The sequence below is a fragment of the Gadus chalcogrammus genome, chromosome 22 (genome assembly GCF_026213295.1).
Source record: "Gadus chalcogrammus isolate NIFS_2021 chromosome 22, NIFS_Gcha_1.0, whole genome shotgun sequence".
Lineage (NCBI taxonomy): Eukaryota > Metazoa > Chordata > Actinopteri > Gadiformes > Gadidae > Gadus > Gadus chalcogrammus.
The window spans coordinates 4,679,953-4,702,258 of record NC_079433.1 but is presented as its reverse complement, the minus strand read 5'-3'; the positions used below and the strand labels follow the sequence as shown (position 1 = coordinate 4,702,258).

At 48.0% G+C, this 22,306-nt stretch overlaps 6 protein-coding genes across 8 annotated transcripts; 3 read left to right on the top strand and 3 right to left on the bottom strand.

Moving 5' to 3' along the window:
- Positions 1-471: 471 nt before the first annotated feature.
- tomm40l (translocase of outer mitochondrial membrane 40 homolog, like) lies at positions 472-5,298 on the top strand. Of its 3 annotated transcripts, none has more exons than XM_056583191.1 (10): positions 472-584; positions 1,216-1,409; positions 1,615-1,682; positions 1,999-2,091; positions 2,415-2,516; positions 3,282-3,387; positions 3,661-3,783; positions 4,379-4,455; positions 4,654-4,756; positions 5,115-5,298. In XM_056583191.1, the coding sequence occupies exons 2-10, from the start codon at positions 1,217-1,219 to the stop codon at positions 5,252-5,254; spliced, it is 1,005 nt and encodes a 334-aa protein (XP_056439166.1). In that variant the 5' UTR covers positions 472-584; position 1,216; the 3' UTR covers positions 5,255-5,298. The 3 variants fall into 3 exon arrangements, with proteins under 3 accessions (XP_056439166.1, XP_056439167.1, XP_056439168.1); XM_056583192.1 differs by lacking the exon at positions 472-584 and adding an exon at positions 595-933; XM_056583193.1 differs by lacking the exon at positions 472-584 and adding an exon at positions 974-1,108.
- Positions 5,299-7,052: 1,754 nt separating this feature from the next.
- LOC130376172 (apolipoprotein A-IV-like) lies at positions 7,053-8,523 on the bottom strand. The gene is made up of 3 exons (XM_056583391.1): positions 8,441-8,523; positions 8,056-8,206; positions 7,053-7,686 (listed from the first exon to the last, which is right to left on the bottom strand). Exons 1-3 carry the CDS (start codon positions 8,478-8,480, stop codon positions 7,107-7,109), a joined length of 771 nt encoding a protein of 256 aa, XP_056439366.1. The 5' UTR covers positions 8,481-8,523; the 3' UTR covers positions 7,053-7,106.
- A 1,457-nt stretch (positions 8,524-9,980) lies between these two features.
- On the bottom strand, positions 9,981-12,298 carry LOC130376042 (apolipoprotein A-IV-like). The gene is made up of 4 exons (XM_056583241.1): positions 11,641-12,298; positions 11,432-11,508; positions 11,047-11,197; positions 9,981-10,678 (listed from the first exon to the last, which is right to left on the bottom strand). Exons 2-4 carry the CDS (start codon positions 11,469-11,471, stop codon positions 10,099-10,101), a joined length of 771 nt encoding a protein of 256 aa, XP_056439216.1. The 5' UTR covers positions 11,472-11,508; positions 11,641-12,298; the 3' UTR covers positions 9,981-10,098.
- A 683-nt stretch (positions 12,299-12,981) lies between these two features.
- Positions 12,982-14,710, bottom strand: LOC130376097 (apolipoprotein A-IV-like). Its single transcript, XM_056583321.1, has 4 exons — positions 14,567-14,710; positions 14,349-14,434; positions 13,964-14,114; positions 12,982-13,593 (listed from the first exon to the last, which is right to left on the bottom strand). The coding sequence occupies exons 2-4, from the start codon at positions 14,386-14,388 to the stop codon at positions 13,014-13,016; spliced, it is 771 nt and encodes a 256-aa protein (XP_056439296.1). The 5' UTR covers positions 14,389-14,434; positions 14,567-14,710; the 3' UTR covers positions 12,982-13,013.
- A 730-nt stretch (positions 14,711-15,440) lies between these two features.
- LOC130376304 (apolipoprotein A-IV-like) lies at positions 15,441-17,130 on the top strand. Its single transcript, XM_056583532.1, has 3 exons — positions 15,441-15,708; positions 15,811-15,958; positions 16,276-17,130. The coding sequence occupies exons 1-3, from the start codon at positions 15,669-15,671 to the stop codon at positions 16,847-16,849; spliced, it is 762 nt and encodes a 253-aa protein (XP_056439507.1). The 5' UTR covers positions 15,441-15,668; the 3' UTR covers positions 16,850-17,130.
- Positions 17,131-19,505: 2,375 nt separating this feature from the next.
- On the top strand, positions 19,506-22,074 carry apoea (apolipoprotein Ea). Its single transcript, XM_056583197.1, has 5 exons — positions 19,506-19,608; positions 19,909-19,970; positions 20,117-20,246; positions 20,777-21,064; positions 21,499-22,074. The coding sequence occupies exons 2-5, from the start codon at positions 19,928-19,930 to the stop codon at positions 21,770-21,772; spliced, it is 735 nt and encodes a 244-aa protein (XP_056439172.1). The 5' UTR covers positions 19,506-19,608; positions 19,909-19,927; the 3' UTR covers positions 21,773-22,074.
- Positions 22,075-22,306: the final 232 nt, after the last annotated feature.

The window sequence follows — 22,306 nt, the reverse complement described above, 5'->3', positions numbered from 1 at the left end:
ATCAAAATAAACATGGGCGCTGCAAGAAAATCTCAATAAATTGCAACTAAAACATATTCTCTTGTCTGTCGTCTTTTAATGCTTCAAGTATCCAAGTCTTAGCACTTATTGAACGGGTAAGTCAATAATACAAATGCCTTTTTTATTTTCACCTTTTAGGTTACTGATGCTTAAAACTATAGACCACATCTTGAACCCGAGACCCACGTGCTCCCAACGACCTTCAACGTAATTCACCGTTGGGATTAAATACGCCTCAATGCAACCTCTACGTCGTGGTCGTCGACCAAACAGCGTCGCCAATATAGTTCGCCACTCCCATTCACAGCGCACTACACTATCATCATCCAATATAATTTCACTCGAGCCCTTAACCACGCCTTTAATCTTACAATATCTTTGGACTTGCTGGTTGCACATTTGTTGATTGACCGGCGCCTCTGCCAAGAAGGTTTGACATGTGGGGTTCCTAACCAATCAAGCAGTCGTATCCAGAAAGGGGGCGGGTCGACGCCTCACGCTCGTCCTCTTTGAGGTACTGCATGTTATAACTTCCGGCCGTACTGTCCTCTGGAAAATTCAACGTGAGTAGCTAATGTTAGCGCTGTATTTCATTCCACAAGGTTTTAAACAGATTTACAAAAGCTACAATCCCAGTGCTAGTGTATGACTGCCAATACCTTTGTATGTAGTGACTCGAAATGTTTTCCCATCCCTTGTGGGATTGTCAGTCTGCATGGTGCTAGAACAGCTAGCCTGCTAGCAGACTAGTCATTTGCCCGCAGGAGAGCACTAGCTTAGCTCCGCTAAAGGCCAGTCAGTCTTTATTAAAACTCCCCCTCATCGATCATTAAAGTGGGGATTGAGGTGTTATCGAGGTCCATGCCACTATCTCCAGAATTACCGGTTTCGCAATTCATTGGCCAATGAGCGGTAATCCGTTTTTACATTAGGCTGAAATGAATGAATGAAGACCGATGTGATGTCACCGTTTGTAATTAATTGCCTTATGTCTTACACATTAAGGGATGTTTCTTACCGTACTTACGTCTTGTTAAACTTTTGTCACTTGAATTAAACGGATTTCGTTACCGTACTTCAACCATATGTATGTAGTTGTATATCTCAATTTTCTCGTTTCCCGTTACTACCCGAGTAACCCCACATTCAATGACACTAATCTGTTGCCATCTCGTGGTTTCTTCATCGTCTCAGAATGGGGAGTGTTTTGGCAGCCAGCTCCCCCCCACCGCCGGTCCCCGGGAGCGTCCCTGCTCCGGGGATGACGGTGCCCCCGGGCTTCGGGATGCCCTCTGTGACTCCGGTCCTACCCGCTGCCGAGGAGGTGGAGGCGGAGAGCCCTTTGCCCAACCCCGGAGCGTTCGAGGAGTGTCATCGGAAGTGCAAAGGTAAATAGCGCGGAGGAGGAGTTTGTGTTGCCATGGTGCGTTTGTCGTTAACAAACAAACAAAAAATGTCGAAGGCTTTTCCTTCTTGGAAAGGACCTCGACATAGGTGGATATTGACCTCTAAACAAAGGTGAGGCTTGACCTAAACCTTGCCATGGCAAGGGTTTAAATCTGTGTTGAGCGTCTGCTTCTGTCTGCCCTCCAGAGGTGTTCCCTGCTCAGATGGAGGGCGTCCGGCTCACCGTCAACAAGGGCCTCAGTAACTACTTCCAGGTCGGTTCTGTCCCGCTCTCATTACCACGTCCGGGTCATTTTCCCGGCGTCTGCTTATTAATGGATCCGCTTTAGCTGGAAACACTGAAGTCGGCTTATTGTCTTCATTTGGGGACAAACATAAGACACAAACCACTAGGAATGGAGGATTTTAGCTTTAATTGATGGTGCGATCACACCAAGAAAAATGGAATAAAAATGAAAAAGCAATGCATTAAATACATCCAATCTCTAAGAAGTTTCACACCTGTGTGTATCATACGGTCTCGTTCATAACATGGGTTTAACGTGTGAAACATGTGTTTAACGTGCGCAGGTGAATCACACGCTGATGCTGAGCACACTAGGAGACTCCAGCTACAGGTTCGGGGTCACCTACGTTGGAACGCAGCAGACGGGTCCTTCCGAGGTAACCCTTTAACCGTCACTAATACCCACCAAGCTGTCGTTTACTGGTGGCCTCATGTGATTCTAAAAGTCATTCATCACACTGTCATCGTATTGTTTTACCTCAGCTTTCAATATTTCACATTGCTATGTGTATAAATACATATCTGTATACAAAATGTATATATTGTGTAAAGATAGTTTTTTTTTTAAATCAGATTTCAATTCGTATTGTCCTCTTTTGCTGTGATAACCTCCTTTTCCCATCTGGGTTTGACAGAGCCCCTCTTATCATGTGAGGTCTGCCTGTTCTAAGGCCTTCTGTTGTGTTTCTCCTGGCTGCAGTCCTTCCCGGTGGTGGTGGGCGACATGGACAACAGTGGCAGCCTCAACGCCCAGATCATCCACCAGGTCTCCAGCCAGATCCGCTCCAAGTTGGCTTTTCAGGTCCGTTAGCACGGTTATTCATTCAGATTCACCTCGAAGCCGTTTGTTTGCTTTAAAAGGATCAATCGAAAGTATTTTTTGGGCTAGTCTTTAATGGACGATATACTTTCTTTTACCTTTAAAACATGTTTATGGCGGCCAGTAAATGCATGGACTGTAGTCCATGGTTCTGTTAGTCACATGCTGTTGGTTATTATGATCACATGGAGGTCAATCCAATGGGTCTGGTTACCAGTAGTCATATGGTTCAGTTAGTCCCATGGTAGTGCTTCTAGTAGTCACATGGTCCAGTTAGTTCCATTGTAGTGGTACCAGTCGTCACACGGTCCAGATAGTCATATGTGCCTGGTACCAGTCATCACATGGTCCAGTGAGTCCTATGCTACTGGTACCAGTCGTCCCATGGTACTGGTACCAGTCGTCCCATGTTGTGGTACCAGTCGTCACATGGTACTGGTACCAGTCGTCCCATGGTACTGGTACCAGTCGTCCCAGGGTACTGGTACCAGTCGTCACACGCTACTGGTACCAGTCGTCCCATGCTACTGGTACCAGTCGTCCCATGCTACTGGTACCAGTCGTCCCATGCTACTGGTACCAGTCGTCCCATGGTACTGGTACCAGTCGTCCCATGGTACTGGTACCAGTCGTCACATGGTCCAGTTAGTCCGATGCTACTGGTACCAGTCGTCCCATGCTACTGGTACCAGTCGTCCCATGCTACTGGTACCAGTCGTCCCATGTCTGTTCTTCTCCTGCCCTCAGACCCAGCAGCAGAAGTTTGTGAACTGGCAGGGCGACGCTGAGTGGCGCGGGGAGAACTTCACCGCCGCCGTCACCCTCGGCAACCCCGACGTCCTGGTCGGCTCCGGTAGGTCGACGGTCCCTTAGCAACCCCCCTCCTTTTGTATTGCGAAACGAATCATTTTAAAAACAAACGCTTCTCGAATGACAGTGTGGGATCCGGTGGCGTGTTGTCACCTCATGGCAGGGGACGGACGGGGGGACGACAGTGCTCTGCTCTGATTAGAGAAGTGACCTTTGAACACGTCTCTGCTATGGCCGTAGCGTGGCACCGGCCCGAGCGCTCTCTCCTAACCCCTAACCCCCCCCCCCCCCCCCCCCCCCCCGGTGGTCCTCCCAGGTATCGTGGTGTCCCACTACCTGCAGTCCATCACCCCCTCCCTGGCCCTGGGCGGCGAGCTGGTCTACCACCGCCGGCCCGGAGAGGAGGGCACCGTCATGTCCCTGGCGGGACGCTACACAGGTGTGTGTGTGTCTAGTGTGTCTGTCTGTAATGTTTGTCTGACTGTAATGCTTGTCTGTTAGTGTGTGTTTTTCTCTCTGTAATGTGTGTGTGTGTGTGTCTGTTTGTCTGTTAGTGTGTGTTTTTCTCTCTGTAATGTGTGTGTGTGTCTGTTTGTCTGTTAGTGTGTGTTTTTCTCTCTGTAATGTGTGTGTGTGTGTGTCTGTTTGTCTGTTAGTGTGTGTTTTTCTCTCTGTAATGTGTGTGTGTGTCTGTTTGTCTGTTAGTGTGTGTTTTTCTCTCTGTAATGTGTGTGTTTGTCTGTTAGTGTGTGTTTTTCTCTCTGTCATGTGTGTGTGTGTCTGTTTGTCTGTTAGTGTGTGTTTTTCTCTCTGTAATGTGTGTGTGTCTGTTTGTCGGTAATGTGTGTGTGTGTGTGTCTGTTTGTCTGCAATGTGTGTCAGTCTGAATTGTGTGTGTCGGTAATGCGTGTGTTTCTGTCTGTAACGTGTGTGTGAGAGGCTGGTGGAGCTCAGTGTGTAGGATCCTCACGATTTAATCTCAGGAGTTAAACCAAGGGGCTAACGGTGACATGATGCGACGTCTCCCCCAACAGGCAACAACTACATCGCCACGCTGACCGTAGGGGGCGCCGGAGCTCACGCCTCGTACTACCACAAAGCCAACGACACGGTACTACACCGACAATACACCGACTCACACACAGCTAATACAATGCTCTGTGGATTAATGCTTCACGTCTCCCTAAACAACCAAGAGCGTTATGATGTCTTTTCCCCGTGATGCTTCATGTGATGCCAGGTGTTTGTCGGGCCGTCTCCTGTTGCTCCGCCCTCTCTCACCTGCCTCTGTTGTTGTTGTCGTCTCCAGCTGCAGGTGGGGGTCGAGTTCGAGGCGAGCACCCGCATGCAGGAGACCAGCGTGTCGTTCGGCTACACGCTGGACGTGCCCAAGGCCAACCTGCTCTTCAAAGGTACGCTCCCACTTCTGTTGGCTGACACCGTGTTGGGAAGGTTGACTTTTAGTTTTTTTTGTCACAGTTGTAAAACTGCCCCGTGAACCGACGCTGCTACGACTGTGTTTTGATACGAGATTGTGCCGGGTTTATTTTAGGATTTTAATAACAGCCGAAAAGGGAATTTAGTGCAAGATTCCGGTCTTTTACATTCGCATTACATTTTACATTGAGGGCGTTTAGCACTGACAACACGTACTTTTGTCAGATGAAGTAGCATCACGTCGTCATGACATCCGGCCGTTATCCTCACTCGCTTTGTGTTGCTATTGCCCCCCCCCCCCCAAACGTGTGTACGCTGCTGTGCTCCCCCCAGGCTCGGTGGACAGTAACTGGGTGGTGGGCGCCACGCTGGAGAAGAAGCTGCTGCCCCTCCCCCTCACGCTGGCCCTGTGCTCCTTCCTCAACCACCGCAAGAACAAGTTCCAGTGCGGCTTCGGCGTCACCATCGGCTAAACCCGCCGGGGACCGGCCGGAACCGGCGGCTCTGGGAGGGGAGGGGGGAGGGGGGAGTGGGAGGGGTTTATTCACACACGCATCATGGAACTGACAATCGCACTGTGGACGGAAAAAAAAAAACGACGCCCGTCCGTGGCGCGCGATGACGTCACGCGCCACCCGGGGTCACGACGCGTCGACGTCGACGACCTCGTTGTCGACGACCTCATCGTCCCATCGCTGTGACCTCACAAGCAGTGACGCCACGGAGCGACGACGACGTGCGCGATGAGGTCCTGTACGCCGTCCCTGAGGCGTCACGTCGTCATCTTCATCATCATCTTCTTCTTCATCCTCATTATGGTCTCCCCCCAGCCTGATGGCAGCCCCCCCCCCACCCCCCCCACATATGTCGGCGGCTCTACGATAACGAGTGTACATAAGATTTAACGGCGTACGGACGGGATGTCGTTAATAAAAGCTCAGCAGAATAACAGGGACCTATCGACACCTCTATGACCCCGAACTGCTGTTTCATTTTTATCATGCAGTCCAGTGCCTGTTTTTTTTGTTTACGCAGTCTTTCTGAAGGGGTGGGGGGGGGGTAGTTTATTTCATGTTTTGTACTGTAAAGTTGTGGCACCAAGTCCATGAAGTGTGTTCTGGTTTCCCTTGTGTTGTCTGTGGGTTGGGTGGGTTTGGGCTGGTGTTGGCCAGGGTTATAGTAGAACTAATATAAGAATGCGTGCGAGTCGTGCTACATAACCTGTCATTGTTGTTTTCTCACTGTGGACGGTCACTATAAAAATATATATATGGAGTATTACATACAAGTATATATATATATGACCTGTATATATCTATTGGGGAACGATAAATGCATTTCTTATCAAAAAAACATGTCTTGTGTTCATTTCGTTTCATGACTACGGTTAAAGGTGACATGTTATACAACTAGGTGTGAGTGTGATTAGCCGTTACAAGCCATTTTGAAAATGTGTAGCTTCTGACCTCAAAGGTGAGCGTATCCGCCTAGACTAATCCCACTCACACCTGGTTGTATAATATGTCCCCTTTAAGTGTATTGCGTGGATCTCAAGCTTATTCTACAGTTAATGCTAATTAAATTAAATTCAGGAGTGGTAATGCTGAGCTCCAGATCCCAATCAGGAGCTTAACGAGACAAGAGGCACGTTTTACCTGAGTCACTGTAGGACTCAGGTGAAACGTGTGTCGCTCATAAAGCTTATTATGGGTCGGCTGTGGTATGTACACGGGCAGATAGTAATTGCATCTTCACCGACCATGGTACATAAAGAGTAGTACCATTGGTATTAAGAGTTTTGAGCATGCATTTAATAATGAATATCTAATATTAGAGCAGAATGTGAAACTGTTCAATGTTTGTTTTAATCCTACAGCTGACACAAAGCCCGTCCAATGAGAGATCAAGTTAGGATGAGATGGTTCTTTATTGATCGTGCGATACAATGGGGAACAGCACTGAGTATGAAGTAGGTTCAATGTAGCATACCTCCCAACATGGGCCAAACATCCATTCAGCGAGTCCCTGGGCTACAATAGGGTTTGCGATCCCACTATTTTATATATATATATTAATTTATTATGAAGCTTTTTACTGTGATCTGTAGGATTCTAAAAGTAAACAACCAGACTTTACCACTTGAGGGATTTGACCCAAGTCTAGGATTTGGGCATGGCAAGAACTTTAGACACAATTTAGGAATACTTTTTATTTGTTCAATTCCACATTATATAACCAATGTGTCTCAAGACAAGGGGGGGGGGTGGGTTGTCTGAAGACAAGGGGGGGAGGGGGTTGTGGTGGATGGGTCTCGGGATCGATCCATCACTGGATCTTCTCGTTGAAGGACTTCCAGAGCTCGGCCAGCTGGCTCTGCAGGTCCTGGGTGTTGACGGTCAGCTTGGCCTTCAGCTCCTCTGCCATGGGGGTCAGGCTCTGCTGGATCTCCTGGCTCTTCTGGGCCAGCTGCCTCTGGAAGTCCTGGGTGATGGGCTCCATCTTGCTCTGGAAGTCCAGCACGCTCTGGTCCACCTTCTGCTTCAGGCCCTCGGTCAGGGGTCCCATCTGGGTCTGGATGCCCTGGAGGCTCTGGTCCAGCCTCTCCTTCAGCTCCTGGCTCCTCTGCTGCACGGTGGCCTTCAGGGTCTCGGCATCCATGGACTGGGCGAAGGGCAGCACCTCCTTCTGCAGGGTGTCCATCTGCTTCTGGAGCTCCTCCTTCAGCTCGGCCAAGTAGGGCTGGAGCGCCACACCGGCGGAGGCCAGCTCAGAGTCGACGCGGGTCTTCAGGGCCTCGGCCTCCAGGGACAGCTTGGCCAGCAGCTCCTGGGTCATGGGGGCCACCTGGTTCTGGAGAGCCAGGGTGTACTGGGTCACGGCCTGGGAGCTCTCGGAGATCCTGGTGCTGTTCACAGAGAAGGGGGAGGGGGGGGGGGGGTTAGTGATACTAGAATGACCTTTGACTTATCTAATCAGTGAAAAGTATTGCACTGATGTAGTTAGTGGTACATCAACCTAATCCCGTCCGAATGGGGCTTCTTTTGCAGATTGATCGTGTCCTGACAACGCTTTTGTTTTGAAAAGTACCATCTCTACCTCTTTAATGCACAACCTGTAATTAACTCCCATGTACTTTAATCTGCAATTGCTGATTTTTTGTTCCTTTTTAGAAAGTCTGCCGAATCTTGATTGGTTCATAATAACGCCAGTACTGACTGTGTTTTTGATCAAAACGACTGAAACAGAACATCCAGGTTAATGTGAGCGCTCTTACTCCACTTCCTGTCCCAGGGCGGACTGTTTGATCTGCTGGAGGGACTCCTCCGCGGTGGTGGTTGCCTTGGCGACGTAGTCCCAGAAGGCATCCCTGACTGTGGCGACGCTGGTCTGGGCCGGGTCCTGCCACAGCAGGTCAGCGTTGCACGCTGTGGGGAAGGACATCCAGGACTTTAGAAACAGTACTACTATGTGGTCGTTAAAGTGACTTACAGTGAATAAAGACACACGTCGTTAAGGAGCAGATAGGATTAGGGCCTCTTGCCGACCTACAGGTTAGACTGCAGACATGGGGAATCAAACCAAGTACCTTTGGGCAGGGACTTAAACCCCCTGTAGTCGCTACACTATCCGGCCCCGGGATATGAGATCACTTCACTTACCGGAGAAAAGGGTCAGCGCTAGCACTGCAAAGACCTTCATGGTTGTGGTGGTGGTGGTGGTGGTGGTGGTGGTGGTGGTGGTGGTGGTGACACTGGTGGTCAAAGAAAGAAACACACGTTCAACACTCAATCCGAAACATAATCCATCATCTTAGAATCGAATGCGACCCAACTGGTCATGGAGGTAGAATCCCAGCGGTCTGTGTGAATATATTGTCTCTTACCTGCTTCTTTGGAGCCTCAAGGTGTTGTTGCGGGAGAGATGTTCTCTCAGGGCCTTTTATAGCTTGTTGGAGAGGACAAAGTTCATCATTGTGCCCTGTTGTACGCCCTCCTGTCCCACCACGTTACATTCCAAGTGACCTCGTCATCTGATTACTCCCGCTGGTTTATGATAGCCATCCGTGGCATTACAAACACCCCCCCCCCCCCCCACACACACACACACACATACAAACATCACTGGTGCAGACCTTTTTGGCTGGTGTGAATACAAGCCATCGAATTCTGTTGCGAACCAAACAGCCGGGCCGAGACCCAGCCGGAGAGGTGGTCTCGGTTCGCTTCCGAACGAAGCCTGGTGCGGTTCGCTTGAGGTGTGAAAGCGACCGCACCTCGGTCCGATCCAGTTCTAAAAATCATGCGCCTCTTTGGACGTAACACGCACTCGCTCAGCCGCGCGCATTATGGGTATTATTGTTTGATTTGCGTAAACTCCCAAGATTAGCAGCACATTGTCGGATCGTCGGGTCAAAATGAGTCGTGGCTTATCATGGAGCACAGAGACTGAATGTCTATTGGATATCGGACCCAAATATCCAATAGACATTCCGTCTCCTCTTTGCTCCACATCGCACCCGCAGGTGTGATTACCCCTTGAATACATTTCAGAAGTGGTCACACTGAGCCCAATCAGGAGCTTCAAGAGGCGCATTTCACCTGAGGGTCACTGTAGGACAAACACAGGTGTCCCTCGTAACGCTAATTATGGGTCTGCTGCATTATGTACCTGGGCAGATGGTTCATTGTATCTTCACTTTAAGAGCCACACTGAAATGGGTCCTTTGAACATCCTTTTAATAATGAATATTTATTAATCAGAGCAGTTTGTGAGTCTTAAATATTGGTTGTAATCCATCGTGTAAAATACAGTAGACAAAAATGGTAGCAGGTGATCATTATAGATCAAGTTAGGATAAGGTGGATCTTTATTGATCCGAGGCGAAACATTAGGGAACAGTTGGGTTGGGGCACTGACTGAGTATAAAGTAGGTTCAGTAAAGCATGCCTCCAAACATGTGCCTTCACCCATTCATGGAATCCCTGGTTTTTTTTGATCCCTCTAGCTATTATACAGTATATATATATATACCTATATATCTTTTTAGAATATATATATATATTAAGAAGCTTTTTGCCGTGACTCGATTTAATCGCCTTGATCTAGAACTTACTACCAAACCTTTCCCCTTTAAGGATTTTGCTCGTCTATGATTCTGGCATGACAAGAACTTTAGACACAATATTTGCGCTTGAAAATATTTTTTTTATTTGTTCAATTCCACATTAAATAACCAGTGTGTCTCAAGACAAGGGGGGGGGGTTGTCTGAAGACAAGGGGGGGGGGGTCGTTGTGGATGGGTCTCAGGATCGACCCATCACTGGATCTTCTCGTTGAAGGACTTCCAGAGCTCGGCCAGCTGGCTCTGCAGGTCCTGGGTGTTGACGGTCAGCTTGGCCTTCAGCTCCTCTGCCATGGGGGTCAGGCTCTGCTGGATCTCCTGGCTCTTCTGGGCCAGCTGCCTCTGGAAGTCCTGGGTGATGGGCTCCATCTTGCTCTGGAAGTCCAGCACGCTCTGGTCCACCTTCTGCTTCAAGCCCTCGGTCAGGGGTCCCATCTGTGTCTGGATGCCCTGGAGGCTCTGGTCCAGCCTCTCCTTCAGCTCCTGGCTCCTCTGCTGCACGGTGGCCTTCAGGGTCTCGGCGTCCATGGACTGGGCGAAGGGCAGCACCTCCTTCTGCAGGGTGTCCATCTGCTTCTGGAGCTCCTCCTTCAGCTCGGCCAAGTAGGGCTGGAGCGCCACACCGGCGGAGGCCAGCTCAGAGTCGACGCGGGTCTTCAGGGCCTCGGCCTCCAGGGACAGCTTGGCCAGCAGCTCCTGGGTCATGGGGGCCACCTGGTTCTGGAGGGCCAGGGTGTACTGGGTCACGGCCTGGGAGCTCTCGGAGATCCTGGTGCTGTTCACAGAGAAGGGGGAGGGGAGGGGGGCGGTTAGTGATACTAGAATGACCTTTGACTTATCTAATCAGCGAAAAGTATTGCACTGATGTAGTTAGTGGTACATCAGACTAATCCCGTCGGAATGGGGCTTCTTTTGCAGATTGATCGTGTCCTGACAACACTTTTGTTTTGAAAAGTACCATCTCTACCTCTTTAATGCACAACCTGTAATTAACTCCCATGTACTTTAATCTGCAATTGCTGATTTCGAGTTGCTTTTTAGAAAGTCTGCCGAATCTTGATTGGTTCATAATAACGCCAGTACTGACTGTGTTTTTGATCAAAACGACAAACAGAACATCCAGGTTAATGTGAGCGCTCTTACTCCACTTCCTGTCCCAGGGCGGACTGTTTGATCTGCTGGAGGGACTCCTCCGCGGTGGTGGTTGCCTTGGCGACGTAGTCCCAGAAGGCATCCCTGACTGTGGCGACGCTGGTCTGGGCCGGGTCCTGCCACAGCAGGTCAGCGTTGCACGCTGTGGGGAAGAACATCCTGCACTTTAGAAACAGTACTACTATGTGGTCTTTAAAGTGACTTACAGTGAATAAAGACACACGCCGTTATGGAGCAGATAGGATTAGGGCATCTTGCCGACCGACGGGTTAGACTGCAGACATGGGGAATCAAACCAAGTACCTTTTGACAGGGACTTAAACCCCCTGTAGTCGCTACACTATCCGGCCCCGGGATATGAGATCACTTCACTTACCGGAGAAAAGGGTCAGCGCTAGCACTGCAAAGACCTTCATGGTTGTGGTGGTGGTGGTGGTGGTGGTGGTGGTGACACTGGTGGTCAAAGAAAGAAGCACACGGTCAACACTCAATCCGAAAAAAAATCCATCATCTTAGAATCGAATGCAACCCAACTGGTCATGGAGGTGCAATACCAGCGGTCTGCGTGAATATATCGTCTCTTACCTGCTTCTTTGGAGCCTCAAGGTGTTGTTGTGGGAGAGATGTTCTCTCAGGGCCTTTTATAGCTTGTTGGAGAGGGCAAAGTTCATCATTGTGCCCTGTTGTACGCCCTCCTGTCCCACCACGTTACATTCCCTGTGACCTCGTCATCTGATTACCCCCGATGGTTTATGATAGCCATCCGTGGCATTACAAACACCCCCCCCCACATCGCTGGTGCAGACCTTTAGGGCTGGTGTGAATACAAGCCTTTGAATTCTGGTGCGGACCAAACAGCCGGTCCGAGACCCAGCCGGAGAGGTGGTCTCTGTTCACTTCCAAACGAAGCCTGGTGCGGTTCGCTTGAGGTGTGAACGCGCCCGCACCTCGGTCCGATCCAGTTCTAAAAATCATACGCCTCTTTGGACGTAACAGCCCAGGCAGGCACACGCTCAGCCACACGCATTATGGGTAATATTGTTTGATTAGCGGTAACTCCGAAGATTAGCAGCACATTGTCGGACCGTCGGGTGAAAATGAGTCGTGGCTCTTCATGGAGCACGGAGACTGAATGTCTATTGGATGTCGGACCCAAGTATCCAATAGACATTCAGTCTCCTCTTTGCTCCACACCGCAGCTGCAGGTGTGATTACGCCTTAAATACATTTCAGAAGTGGTCACACTGAGCCCAATCAGGAGCTTCAAGAGGCACATTTCACCTGAGGGTCACTGTAGGACAAACACAGGTGTCTCTCGTAACGCTAATTATGGGTCTGCTTGGCAGATGGTTCATTGTATCTTCACTTTAAGAGACACACTGAAATGGGTCCTTTGAAAATCCTTTTAATAATGAATATTTATTACTCAGAGTAGTTTGTGAGTCTTAAATATTGGTTTTAATCCATCGTGTAAAATACAGTAGACAAAAATGGTAGCAGGTGATCATTATAGATCAAGTTAGGATTAGGTGGATCTTTATTGATCCGAGGCGATACATTAGGGAACAGTTGGGTTGGGGCACTCACTGAGTATAAAGTAGGTTCAGTAAAGCATGCCTCCCAACATGTGCCTTCACCCATTCATGGAATCCCTGGGTTTTTTTGATCCCTCTAGCTATTATACAGTATATATATACCTATATATTTTTTTATAATATATATATATATTATGAAGCTTTTTGCCGTGAGTCGATTTAATCACCTTGATGTAGAACTTACTACCAAACTTTTCCCCTTGAAGGATTTTACTCAAGTCTATGATTCTGGCATGACAAGAACTTTAGACACAATATTTGCGCTTGAAAATACTTTTTTTATTTGTTCAATTCAACATTAAATAACCAGTGTGTCTCAAGACAAGGGGGGGGGGGTTGTGGATGGGTCTCAGGATCGATCCATTACTGGATCTTCTCGTTGAAGGACTTCCAGAGCTCGGCCAGCTGGCTCTGCAGGTCCTGGGTGTTGACGGTCAGCTTGGCCTTCAGCTCCTCTGCCATGGGGGTCAGGCTCTGCTGGATCTCCTGGCTCTTCTGGGCCAGCTGCCTCTGGAAGTCCTGGGTGATGGGCTCCATCTTGCTCTGGAAGTCCAGCACGCTCTGGTCCACCTTCTGCTTCAGGCTCTCGGTCAGGGGTCCCATCTGGGTCTGGATGCCCTGGAGGCTCTGGTCCAGCCTCTCCTTCAGCTCCTGGCTCCTCTGCTGCACGGTGGCCTTCAGGGTCTCGGCGTCCATGGACTGGGCGAAGGGCAGCACCTCCTTCTGCAGGGTGTCCATCTGCTTCTGGAGCTCCTCCTTCAGCTCGGCCAGGTAGGGCTGGAGCGCCACGCCGGCGGAGGCCAGCTCAGAGTCGACGCGGGTCTTCAGGGCCTCGGCCTCCAGGGACAGCTTGGCCAGCAGCTCCTGGGTCATGGGGGCCACCTGGTTCTGGAGGGCCAGGGTGTACTGGGTCACGGCCTGGGAGCTCTCGGAGATCCTGGTGCTGTTCACAGAGAAGGGGGAGGGGGGGGGGGGGGTTAGTGATACTAGAATGACCTTTGACTTATCTAATCAGTGAAAAGTATTCCACTGATGTAGTTAGTGGTACATCAAACTAATCCTGTCGGAATGGGGCTTCTTTCGCAGATTGATCGTGTCCTGACAATACTTTTGTGTTGAAAAGTACCATCTCTACCTCTTTAATGCACAACCTGTAATTAACTCCTATGTACTTTAATCTGCAATTGCTGATTTTTTGTTCCTTTTTAGAAAGTCTGCCGAATCTTGATTGGTTCATAATAACGCCAGTACTGACTGTGTTTTTGATCAAAACGACTGAAACAGAACATCCAGGTTAATGTGAGCGCTCTTACTCCACTTCCTGTCCCAGGGCGGACTGTTTGATCTGCTGGAGGGACTCCTCCGCGGTGGTGGTTGCCTTGGCGACGTAGTCCCAGAAGGCATCCCTGACTGTGGCGACGCTGGTCTGGGCCGGGTCCTGCCACAGCAGGTCAGCGTTGCACGCTGTGGGGAAGGACATCCTGCACTTTAGAAACAGTACTACTATGTGGTCGTTAAAGTGACTTACAGTGAATAAAGACACACGCTGTTAAGGAGCAGATAGGATTAGGGCCTCTTGCCGACCTACGGGTTAGACTGCAGACATGGGGAATCAAACCCAGAACCTTTCGGCTGGGACTTAAACCCCCTGTAGCCGCTACACTATCCGGCCCCGGGATATGAGATCACTTCACTTACCGGAGAAAAGGGTCAGCGCTAGCACTGCAAAGACCTTCATGGTGGTGGTGGTGGTGGTGGTGGTGGTGGTGGTGGTGGTGGTGACACTGGTGGTCAAAGAAAGAAGCACACGGTCAACACTCAATCCGAAAAAAAATCCATCATCTTAGAATCGAATGCAACCCAACTGGTCATGGAGGTAGAATACCAGCGGTCTGCGTGAATATATCGTTGCTTACCTGCTTCTTTGGAGCCTCAAGGTGTTGTTGTGGGAGAGATGTTCTCTCAGGGCCTTTTATAGCTTGTTGGAGAGGGCAAAGTTCGTCATTGTGCCCTGTTGTACGCCCTCCTGTCTCACCAAGTTACATTCCCTGTGACCTCGTCATCTGATTACTCCCGCTGGTTTATGATAGCCATCCGTGGTATTACAAACCCCACCACCCATCTAGTGCTCAGAACCAAGACGTGTTTGGCGTTTAAAAATAGGCTACTTCAGAAATATAACATAATTGTCCGCTTTCGGCGGAAAATTTTTCCTATGGCTTTTCTCCAAAGCTTTTGAAGATATTGTTAGGATTCTTATAATGGGTGGACTGTCCGTCAGTCCGTCCGTCCATCCCTCCCCAGGGTTGGGACAGGAGAACCACAGGCTCAAAGGTCTTCTCTGATAGGCTAACATCAAGATATGTTAGTCTATGTGGTTGTTTCACTGTTTCACTGTTTCACTGTTTAGACGTGCCCTGTGCTTTACCTCAATCAATGAAAAACTGTATGAATCAATATATTTGCACAGCAACTATCCAGTACTTCTACATCTAATCTCACAGTATTCAGCGGGATGTTTCACTGATTCATTGCATTGCGTCATGAATGTATGTTTTCGATTGCTTTAAAGCCATTTAAGCCAATTTTCTTTTACAGCCTAGATTTGTCCTTTATGTACTCATTGTCACTCAAATAAAATGGATATATAGTGTAATGTACAATACATAACTTAAAAATACATTCCATACAAATACTTCACTCAAAATGGCCGCCATATCTTTTATGTTTCCTCGATATCGGTTGATTTCCTGATCCCTGTGATTCAGAGACAACCCTTCAGCCAATGACGCAGAACCATCATCGGCAGTGTGCAACCTGAGGTCACCTTCCACATGGTTACGTGGACGTACGCGTGTGTGACACAGAGACGTACAGCAGGGCACTTGACTATGAACTTTACCCCTCGACGTTCTCAGAGTGCCTCAAGACCATATATTCCGGTCAAGTCCAGCGGAGCCACAATCCACTGTTCACTCGCAGGCAGAAGGTCGATCCAGATCAATTTTATCATCCATCATGAAGCTCTTTGTGGTCGTGGTCCTCGCAGTCTTTGCTGGTAAGTTAAAAATGGGAAATACACAAACTAAAAACTAGAATCTACTCACAAGTACCTCAAACAGAAGTTGGACTTTACTCTCATCCTACGTTGTTTCTCCAGCAGGTTGCAATGCCGAATTCACGATGGAGCCCCAGCAGCAGCTGGACATGGCGAAGGATTTATTCTGGGACTATGTTGCCAAGATGACCCGCACCGCAGAAGACTCTGTGGAGCAGATCAAGCAGTCTCAGCTGGGACATGAGTTCAAGTGAGCTTCATATTATTGACCATTAACTTTGATCCGAGGGGCTTCACAGTGATTTCAGATCCATTAAGGACTAAGGGCTTGGGGTCATGGCATTTATCCTAAGGATATCTACTGGTAGACTTGGTGAGGACATTGGGGATCGAACCTAGGACCATTCAGCTGGGATCCATAACCCCCTAGCCACCAGAGTTGACCAACCTGCCTGGTTTATGTTTGTCTGGGGACTTGTACGTATGTAAAACAATCCAACCAGAAACCAGTAAAGTCCAGATACTGATCTCCTCTCCCCCTGTTCCCGCCTCCTCTACCCTCCACAGCAAACTCATCTCCGAGAGCACCGACGTCGTGAACAAGCTCACCGTGACCCTCCAGTCCCAGGCGGCGCCCATGAGCCAGGAGCTCCTCGCCAAGGTGTCCCGGGAGGCGGAGCAGCTGAAGGGCCGCGTGGAGAGCGACCTGAGCCTCCTGAGCGCCCACCTCCAGCCCTACGCCGACGAGCTGAAGGAAGACCTGGAGAGGCAGATGTCCGAGGTGACGGAGATGACCAAGGGGGTGACGCTGTACGCCCGGGCCATGGACGCCGACGTGCAGCAGAAGAGCCGGGTGCTGAAGGAGAGGCTGGACCAGAGCATCCTGCGCATCCAGGAGCAGATGGGGCCCCTGACCGACGAGCTGAGGCAGAAGATGGACCAGAGCGTGCTGGAGTTCCAGAGGAACATGGAGCCCATCACCCAGGACTTCCAGAGGCGGCTGGCCCAGAGGACGGAGGAGATCCAGAGGAGCCTGACGCCCTACGGGGAGGACCTGAAGAAGACCATGGAGGTCAACTCCCAGAAACTCCAGGAGCAGCTGGACCTCCTGTGGGAGACCGTCAGCGAGATGACCAAGTGAACCGGACCGACGCAGCCTCTCGGATCCCCCCCGTGGGTCAGAGGAGTGTTTTGCGGCGTTTGTTGATTCCGTCCTGTTTGTGTGATGACGTCGGGGACTAGGTCATAGCCCTGGGCCGCAGAAGAAGTGCAATATATGAAGGGTTTTGATTCGGCGGTATCATAGTTCAACGCTTTGGACGGTTAATATCGAACAGCATTTGAACAAAGTCGGATTGTGTTTACTTTATCACACATGAGCCTTAAAGTGTCAAGTGTGTGTCTGTCAATTGACAATAAACCGTTGACGTGTATCTTCTGTTTGTATCTTTTTCTGTTGTGTGGAAAACAATATTGTACTAGTTCTACAACACTAAAAATATCAGACTCTACAGGAAACAACACCACTTGGTTAAATACTACACCGTTCACTTCACTTCATCCATTAACCAACAGTGAATGTTTATTCATGCATAAAAAGACCAAACCGTATCCCGCCAGATGAAGTAATATGATTTGTGTGTAAATCAATTTATCAATGATAGATCATCAAAGGTCTTAATTGATTGTTTCTTCATCTCCAGAATGGCTCAAATAAATAAGACCGGTCTGGGAGATTTCCTATTCTGTTGGTGTTGAAAGTAGATTACAAATTACAAATATGAACTAAATCATAGTTTTTACATTTTCCTTAGACCTTTTCTTCATACCTCCAGGAATCAGGGACCACACAACCCTGAGATCTTTGTGGTTTCTGTAGGCCAACTCGGTCTCTTTCAGAGATAAACCACTTAAAAACGCAAGCACATCAAATCTAATGAAACACCACCAATACAGTGGCTATGTCGCTTGGCTCCCAGACGGGGGGTTTAAGGTTCAAACCCCGGTGTCCGCAGTCTTCCTGTAGGCATCTTTGAGCCAAACGCAGCTATGAAATGGGTGGATGGTCAATGTGTACTATCGTCACAGGTTGAATCTATTGCCCATGGCCTGGTACATAAAAGCAGAATGACCAGAGATATCTAAAAAGTTACATTCATGAAATTATGTGTTTTTAAATATCACAAATACCACCTTGGGATTGGAAGTAAACCACTTCTAACATTTGAACCACCTATCTACCACCTATTATTTTTTTATTATAGATTAACTATCCATTTATAGCTCCTCATGGGTAATTCATATTCAATCAAATCAAATCTAACTGGATTACTCATTATCTTTGGTTGGCTCTGGTCCTGCAGAAAGTTTCTCTGTGACTCAGCAGAAACGATGGTCTGCTTGGACTGTCTTTTGCGTGTCACTTGGATTAGGAGTTGAAGCGACCTTTGATCTTTGTTTTGTTTTCTTTGGTAGACCTGATCACAGGATGGTGGCCTGATGGGACCCAAACCCCAACAATCCGCTATGTGTGTGACCCACAAGGTTTGTATTAAATATTCTGGTTGTTAATGTTTGCTTGCTTGTTCGAATCTGTTGTTTGCCTTTGTTTCAGTTCTGATGTTGTGACCTCAACAAAACCCAATTTGAATGAAAACCCAATACAGGTTAGTTCCGATATATGATGTTCAAAACATACAACTTATAGCCCCCAATAGTTAAGACCTAGTTTTGATTAAACACATTACAATTACCTAGCTGACACTTTTGTCCAAAGCAACATACAATAAGTGTATCAACAATGAAGATAGAATCAGGCTTACACACAGAATTCCTCCAATCAGCAAACCTTTTTTTCAGGTCTACTTACATAAAGTGACCCAACTCTCTGTCCCTGAAAACCTCAATCAAAACCAGAAATTGAGGGGTTATCAAGAATTCAGATGTACATTTCGACAGTCAAATCAGTTACAAAATCTTCCTATTATCACCTTAAAAACTTAGAGGGCTGATGTCAACCTAAGACTTACAAAAACGCAAACATGCCTTTATCACTAGTAAGCTTGATTACTGCAATGGTCTCCTTACAGGTCTTCTAAAAACACCTCTAAGGCAACTACAACTTGTTGAGAATGCTGCTGCTGGAGTTCTAACAAAGGCCAAAAATTACACACATTACACCAATTCTTAAATCATTACATTGACTCCCTATATGTAAGTTAATTGATTTTAAAATTATGCTGCTCACCTATAAATCCCTACATGGTTTAGGGGCAATGTATATAACTGATATGCTTCCAAGGCATAAGCCTGCTAGACCACTAAGATCTTCTGAGACCAATCTGTTAATTATCCCCAGTAAACACGATACATGTGAAAGCAGGATTTAGTTACTCTGCAACAAATAGCTGGAAGAAACTCCCTGAGGATTTAAGACTTGCCCCAACTGTGACCACTCTTAAAACAAGACTGAAGACGATTGCTTTAGCTTTCTACTAAATCTTAAATACATTGCACTTTCTACAATGCATTTATTAACTTTGCTATTTTATTTTATTATTTTCATTTTATTGTTTGTGAAACACTTTGAGTCTGCCTTGTGTATGAAAAGTGCTGTATGGATAAAGTTGCCTTACCTTGCCTAGGACAAATAATTAATACCAATCATTCAGGAATTTATTTCATAAAACCTATCAATCATCAACGTGTCCATGTACTTTATATAGCTGTGTAACATGGAACACAATTAATAAAAACATGCCAATAAAAGGTGACACGCCACAGTCCATGCAGGGAACTTCGGACAGAGTTTTGTCGCTGATATTTATCGGATAACACTATCGGCCAGCAGCTTAAATACAAGCTTGGTCCGTCTCTGTCCACACACGGGATAGCATTCAGGTGAGTTTGACCTAGACACGGGAATGAACAAATACTCATTACAATTATGCTTGGATAACCTTACACTTATGTGAGGTTGTGCATAGGGTAAGGTTAGATGAGGGTTAAATTAGGTTAGTTTTATTTTGCCAGCTCTTTGTTAACTGTAAATGATTAAAAAGACTATTAATAGTGAAATAATTGGAATCAATGCAATTAACAAATTTGTTTACATGTATGTGATTATGAGTGTAATTATTATCATATTATTATTGTTTGAATTTGGCCTTGATACATAACGAATGAATCATTTAATTCCAGGTGTCTTTAAGGATTTATCATGAAGTTCTTTGCTGTGGTTCTCGCCCTGGTAGCCTTCTCAGGTAACACATATTGGATTTCCAATTCATCATCAACTAAGATGTCTGATGTTGATCGTGTGTTTTAATCCCCGACTCCCTTTTAAGTCGTGTTCAGGAGAAGCGTTTGTTTGCTAACTGACTGAATGTAAAACGGTGGACCCAACCAGGTTGCCATGGACGCACGCTGCCCCAGGACGAGGCCTGGAGCTCTTTGGAGAGGGCGGTGGGCGGTATCAGGGAGTACGTCACAGACCGGGTCGAGGAATTCCAGCAGACCGAGGTGTTCCAGGAGATAGAGTGAGTTCAGCTCTCTGTTCTTCAGTTAGAAAACCAACTGATCTTCGGCCACACAAGAGAAAGACGCCAAACACGGTTCAGAGGCTAAAGAGGGATTCAAGTAGGGGAACAACAAATACGTGGCAATCATACTCACTTTGTTTATGGATGGCTTTACCCTAACATCACTGTTTACTACTCAGTCACGAAACAGACGGCAGGGTTAGGGCATCTAGTGCAGAGATTGCCTGCTGGTAGTCTTTGACATTGAGGATTGAACCCAGAAGCTTTAGTGTGTTTTTCGTCAAAAAAAACCCTGACCACTTCACTATCCTTCGGTTACAGCGCCAACCGATCACAGGCCGACAATCAGACCCCAACAGGGTGCAAAATGTCACCGCAGAAAGACTCAGCAGCATATATACCCTAAAGGCTTAGTTATGGTTCCACGTCGACGCATTGCAAGGGGGTTTACAGACCCCCTAGACCACCTGGCCCCGCCCTTGAACCCTAAACCCCCCCTGTCTCCCCGCCCCCCACCCCCCTTCCAGCCTCATGACCCAGGACAGCCTGGCCGAGCTGGCCCTCTACAGGGAGAAGCTGGCCAGCGAGGCCGGCCCCTACACCCAGGAGCGGGCGGAGCAGCTGGCCAGCGACCTGCAGGCGCTGGGGCAGAAGCTGCGCACCAACCTGGCGGACGGCGGCGAGCGCGCCGCCGAGTACAGCCAGGAGCTGAGGAGCGTGATGGAGCAGACCGCCGGCGACATCAGCTCCACCTTCAGCACCTACGCCCGCAAGATCCGCAAGAGGGTGCACAAGGACGCCGAGCAGTTCAACAAGTGAGTGGCGGCAGGCCCCGTGAAGGGCTGGGCCGTTAGGGTTGGACCCCCCCAGATCCAAACCCGGACCCCCCCCAGACCCACCCTGAGTTAAGATATATGAAGGAGCGGGTGCATGGGTTAGGTCTCTATCTGGTGATATGGCAGAATACTTTATCTAAAGCAATTTAAAGTGAATTCCGATAGATGAGGCAGCAGGTGTATAGGCTAGGCCTCTCACTATTTGGTGACATGGCAGATTGCCAGATTCTTCAATCTAAATAACTTTAAAATGGAGTCAGAAGCAGGCCATACATTAGCAGGAAGGGACTAGAGCATCTTTCTCGATTTAAAAGCTCTGGAATCAAAAGGCTTTCGACCCCACTGCTTTACATACTCCATAAATATCGACAAACATTTCTCAAAGCCTCTTTTGCTCGTCACTATTCCACCAGGAACGTCGCCGCCTACGTGGAGGAGCTCCAGTGGCGCGCCTCGGATAACGTGCAGAACATCCAGAACAAGATGGAGCCCTTCTTGGCCGAGGTGCGCGACAACGCCGCGGATAAAGTCAGCACGATCGACCGCCTGCTGAAGCCCGTTACCGAAGACGTGGCCGAAAAGTTCCAGGAGATCCGCCAGCAGTTCGATACAACCACAGAGAAACTGCGCTCCGTCCTGGAGGACAAGGTGGAGGAGTTCAGGGAATGGTCAGGCGCATTCGCATAGACGCAAAACCCGATGACCAAAGAGACGCCTCACGCAGCCAAAATACTTCTGCGTCCGCTTCATCTGTTTAACATGATCTATCGATATGTTGAGGTTTGAAGGAAGTGTTTCATTCCATTACATCATTATGATAAATGTATCGTTGGCACCATCCACGAACATTTAACATTTCTGAAATCACTGCATTCATCTTTCTCATTGAAGCATCTGTGGTGATGCAATAAAAATTATCTCAATTCATGTGTGCTGTCATTTTCATTGGCTATTTATATTACAATTTATTCTTGTAAACCCACTTTGAGAATCCGAAGCATTGTTTGAAGTAAGTTTCAGCATTCAAGTTCAACTTTTCTTTCAGTTGGTTGGTGATGAAGAACTAACCATGATGGATAGTGTCGGTTTGAAGCAGCAGATGGCTCTATTGCAAACGCCACCTTGCATTAGTCACAGTAGAACAATAAATAATACAGTTGTACACTTTGTGTACTATTTCTTTGCAAACAAAATATAAAAAATTAAAAATTATGTTCACAC

Excerpts from the sequence above, each read along its gene's own strand:
- tomm40l (XM_056583191.1), top strand. The coding sequence starts at position 1,217 with ATGGGGAGTGTTTTGGCAGCCAGCTCCCCCCCACCGCCGGTCCCCGGG. Across the intron at positions 1,683-1,998 it reads GCCTCAGTAACTACTTCCAG|GTGAATCACACGCTGATGCT; the intron begins GTCGGTTCTGTC and ends TAACGTGCGCAG. Across the intron at positions 4,456-4,653 it reads ACCACAAAGCCAACGACACG|CTGCAGGTGGGGGTCGAGTT; the intron begins GTACTACACCGA and ends TGTCGTCTCCAG.
- LOC130376172 (XM_056583391.1), bottom strand. The coding sequence starts at position 8,480 with ATGAAGGTCTTTGCAGTGCTAGCGCTGACCCTTTTCTCCG. Across the intron at positions 8,207-8,440 it reads AGCGCTGACCCTTTTCTCCG|CGTGCAACGCTGACCTGCTG; the intron begins GTAAGTGAAGTG and ends CCTTCCCCACAG. Across the intron at positions 7,687-8,055 it reads GCCCTGGGACAGGAAGTGGA|CACCAGGATCTCCGAGAGCT; the intron begins GTAAGAGCGCTC and ends CTCTGTGAACAG.
- LOC130376042 (XM_056583241.1), bottom strand. The coding sequence starts at position 11,471 with ATGAAGGTCTTTGCAGTGCTAGCGCTGACCCTTTTCTCCG. Across the intron at positions 11,198-11,431 it reads AGCGCTGACCCTTTTCTCCG|CGTGCAACGCTGACCTGCTG; the intron begins GTAAGTGAAGTG and ends TCTTCCCCACAG. Across the intron at positions 10,679-11,046 it reads GCCCTGGGACAGGAAGTGGA|CACCAGGATCTCCGAGAGCT; the intron begins GTAAGAGCGCTC and ends CTCTGTGAACAG.
- LOC130376097 (XM_056583321.1), bottom strand. The coding sequence starts at position 14,388 with ATGAAGGTCTTTGCAGTGCTAGCGCTGACCCTTTTCTCCG. Across the intron at positions 14,115-14,348 it reads AGCGCTGACCCTTTTCTCCG|CGTGCAACGCTGACCTGCTG; the intron begins GTAAGTGAAGTG and ends CCTTCCCCACAG. Across the intron at positions 13,594-13,963 it reads GCCCTGGGACAGGAAGTGGA|CACCAGGATCTCCGAGAGCT; the intron begins GTAAGAGCGCTC and ends CTCTGTGAACAG.
- LOC130376304 (XM_056583532.1), top strand. The coding sequence starts at position 15,669 with ATGAAGCTCTTTGTGGTCGTGGTCCTCGCAGTCTTTGCTG. Across the intron at positions 15,709-15,810 it reads GGTCCTCGCAGTCTTTGCTG|CAGGTTGCAATGCCGAATTC; the intron begins GTAAGTTAAAAA and ends TTGTTTCTCCAG. Across the intron at positions 15,959-16,275 it reads CAGCTGGGACATGAGTTCAA|CAAACTCATCTCCGAGAGCA; the intron begins GTGAGCTTCATA and ends TACCCTCCACAG.
- apoea (XM_056583197.1), top strand. The coding sequence starts at position 19,928 with ATGAAGTTCTTTGCTGTGGTTCTCGCCCTGGTAGCCTTCTCAG. Across the intron at positions 20,247-20,776 it reads GAGGTGTTCCAGGAGATAGA|CCTCATGACCCAGGACAGCC; the intron begins GTGAGTTCAGCT and ends CCCCCCTTCCAG. Across the intron at positions 21,065-21,498 it reads GACGCCGAGCAGTTCAACAA|GAACGTCGCCGCCTACGTGG; the intron begins GTGAGTGGCGGC and ends CTATTCCACCAG.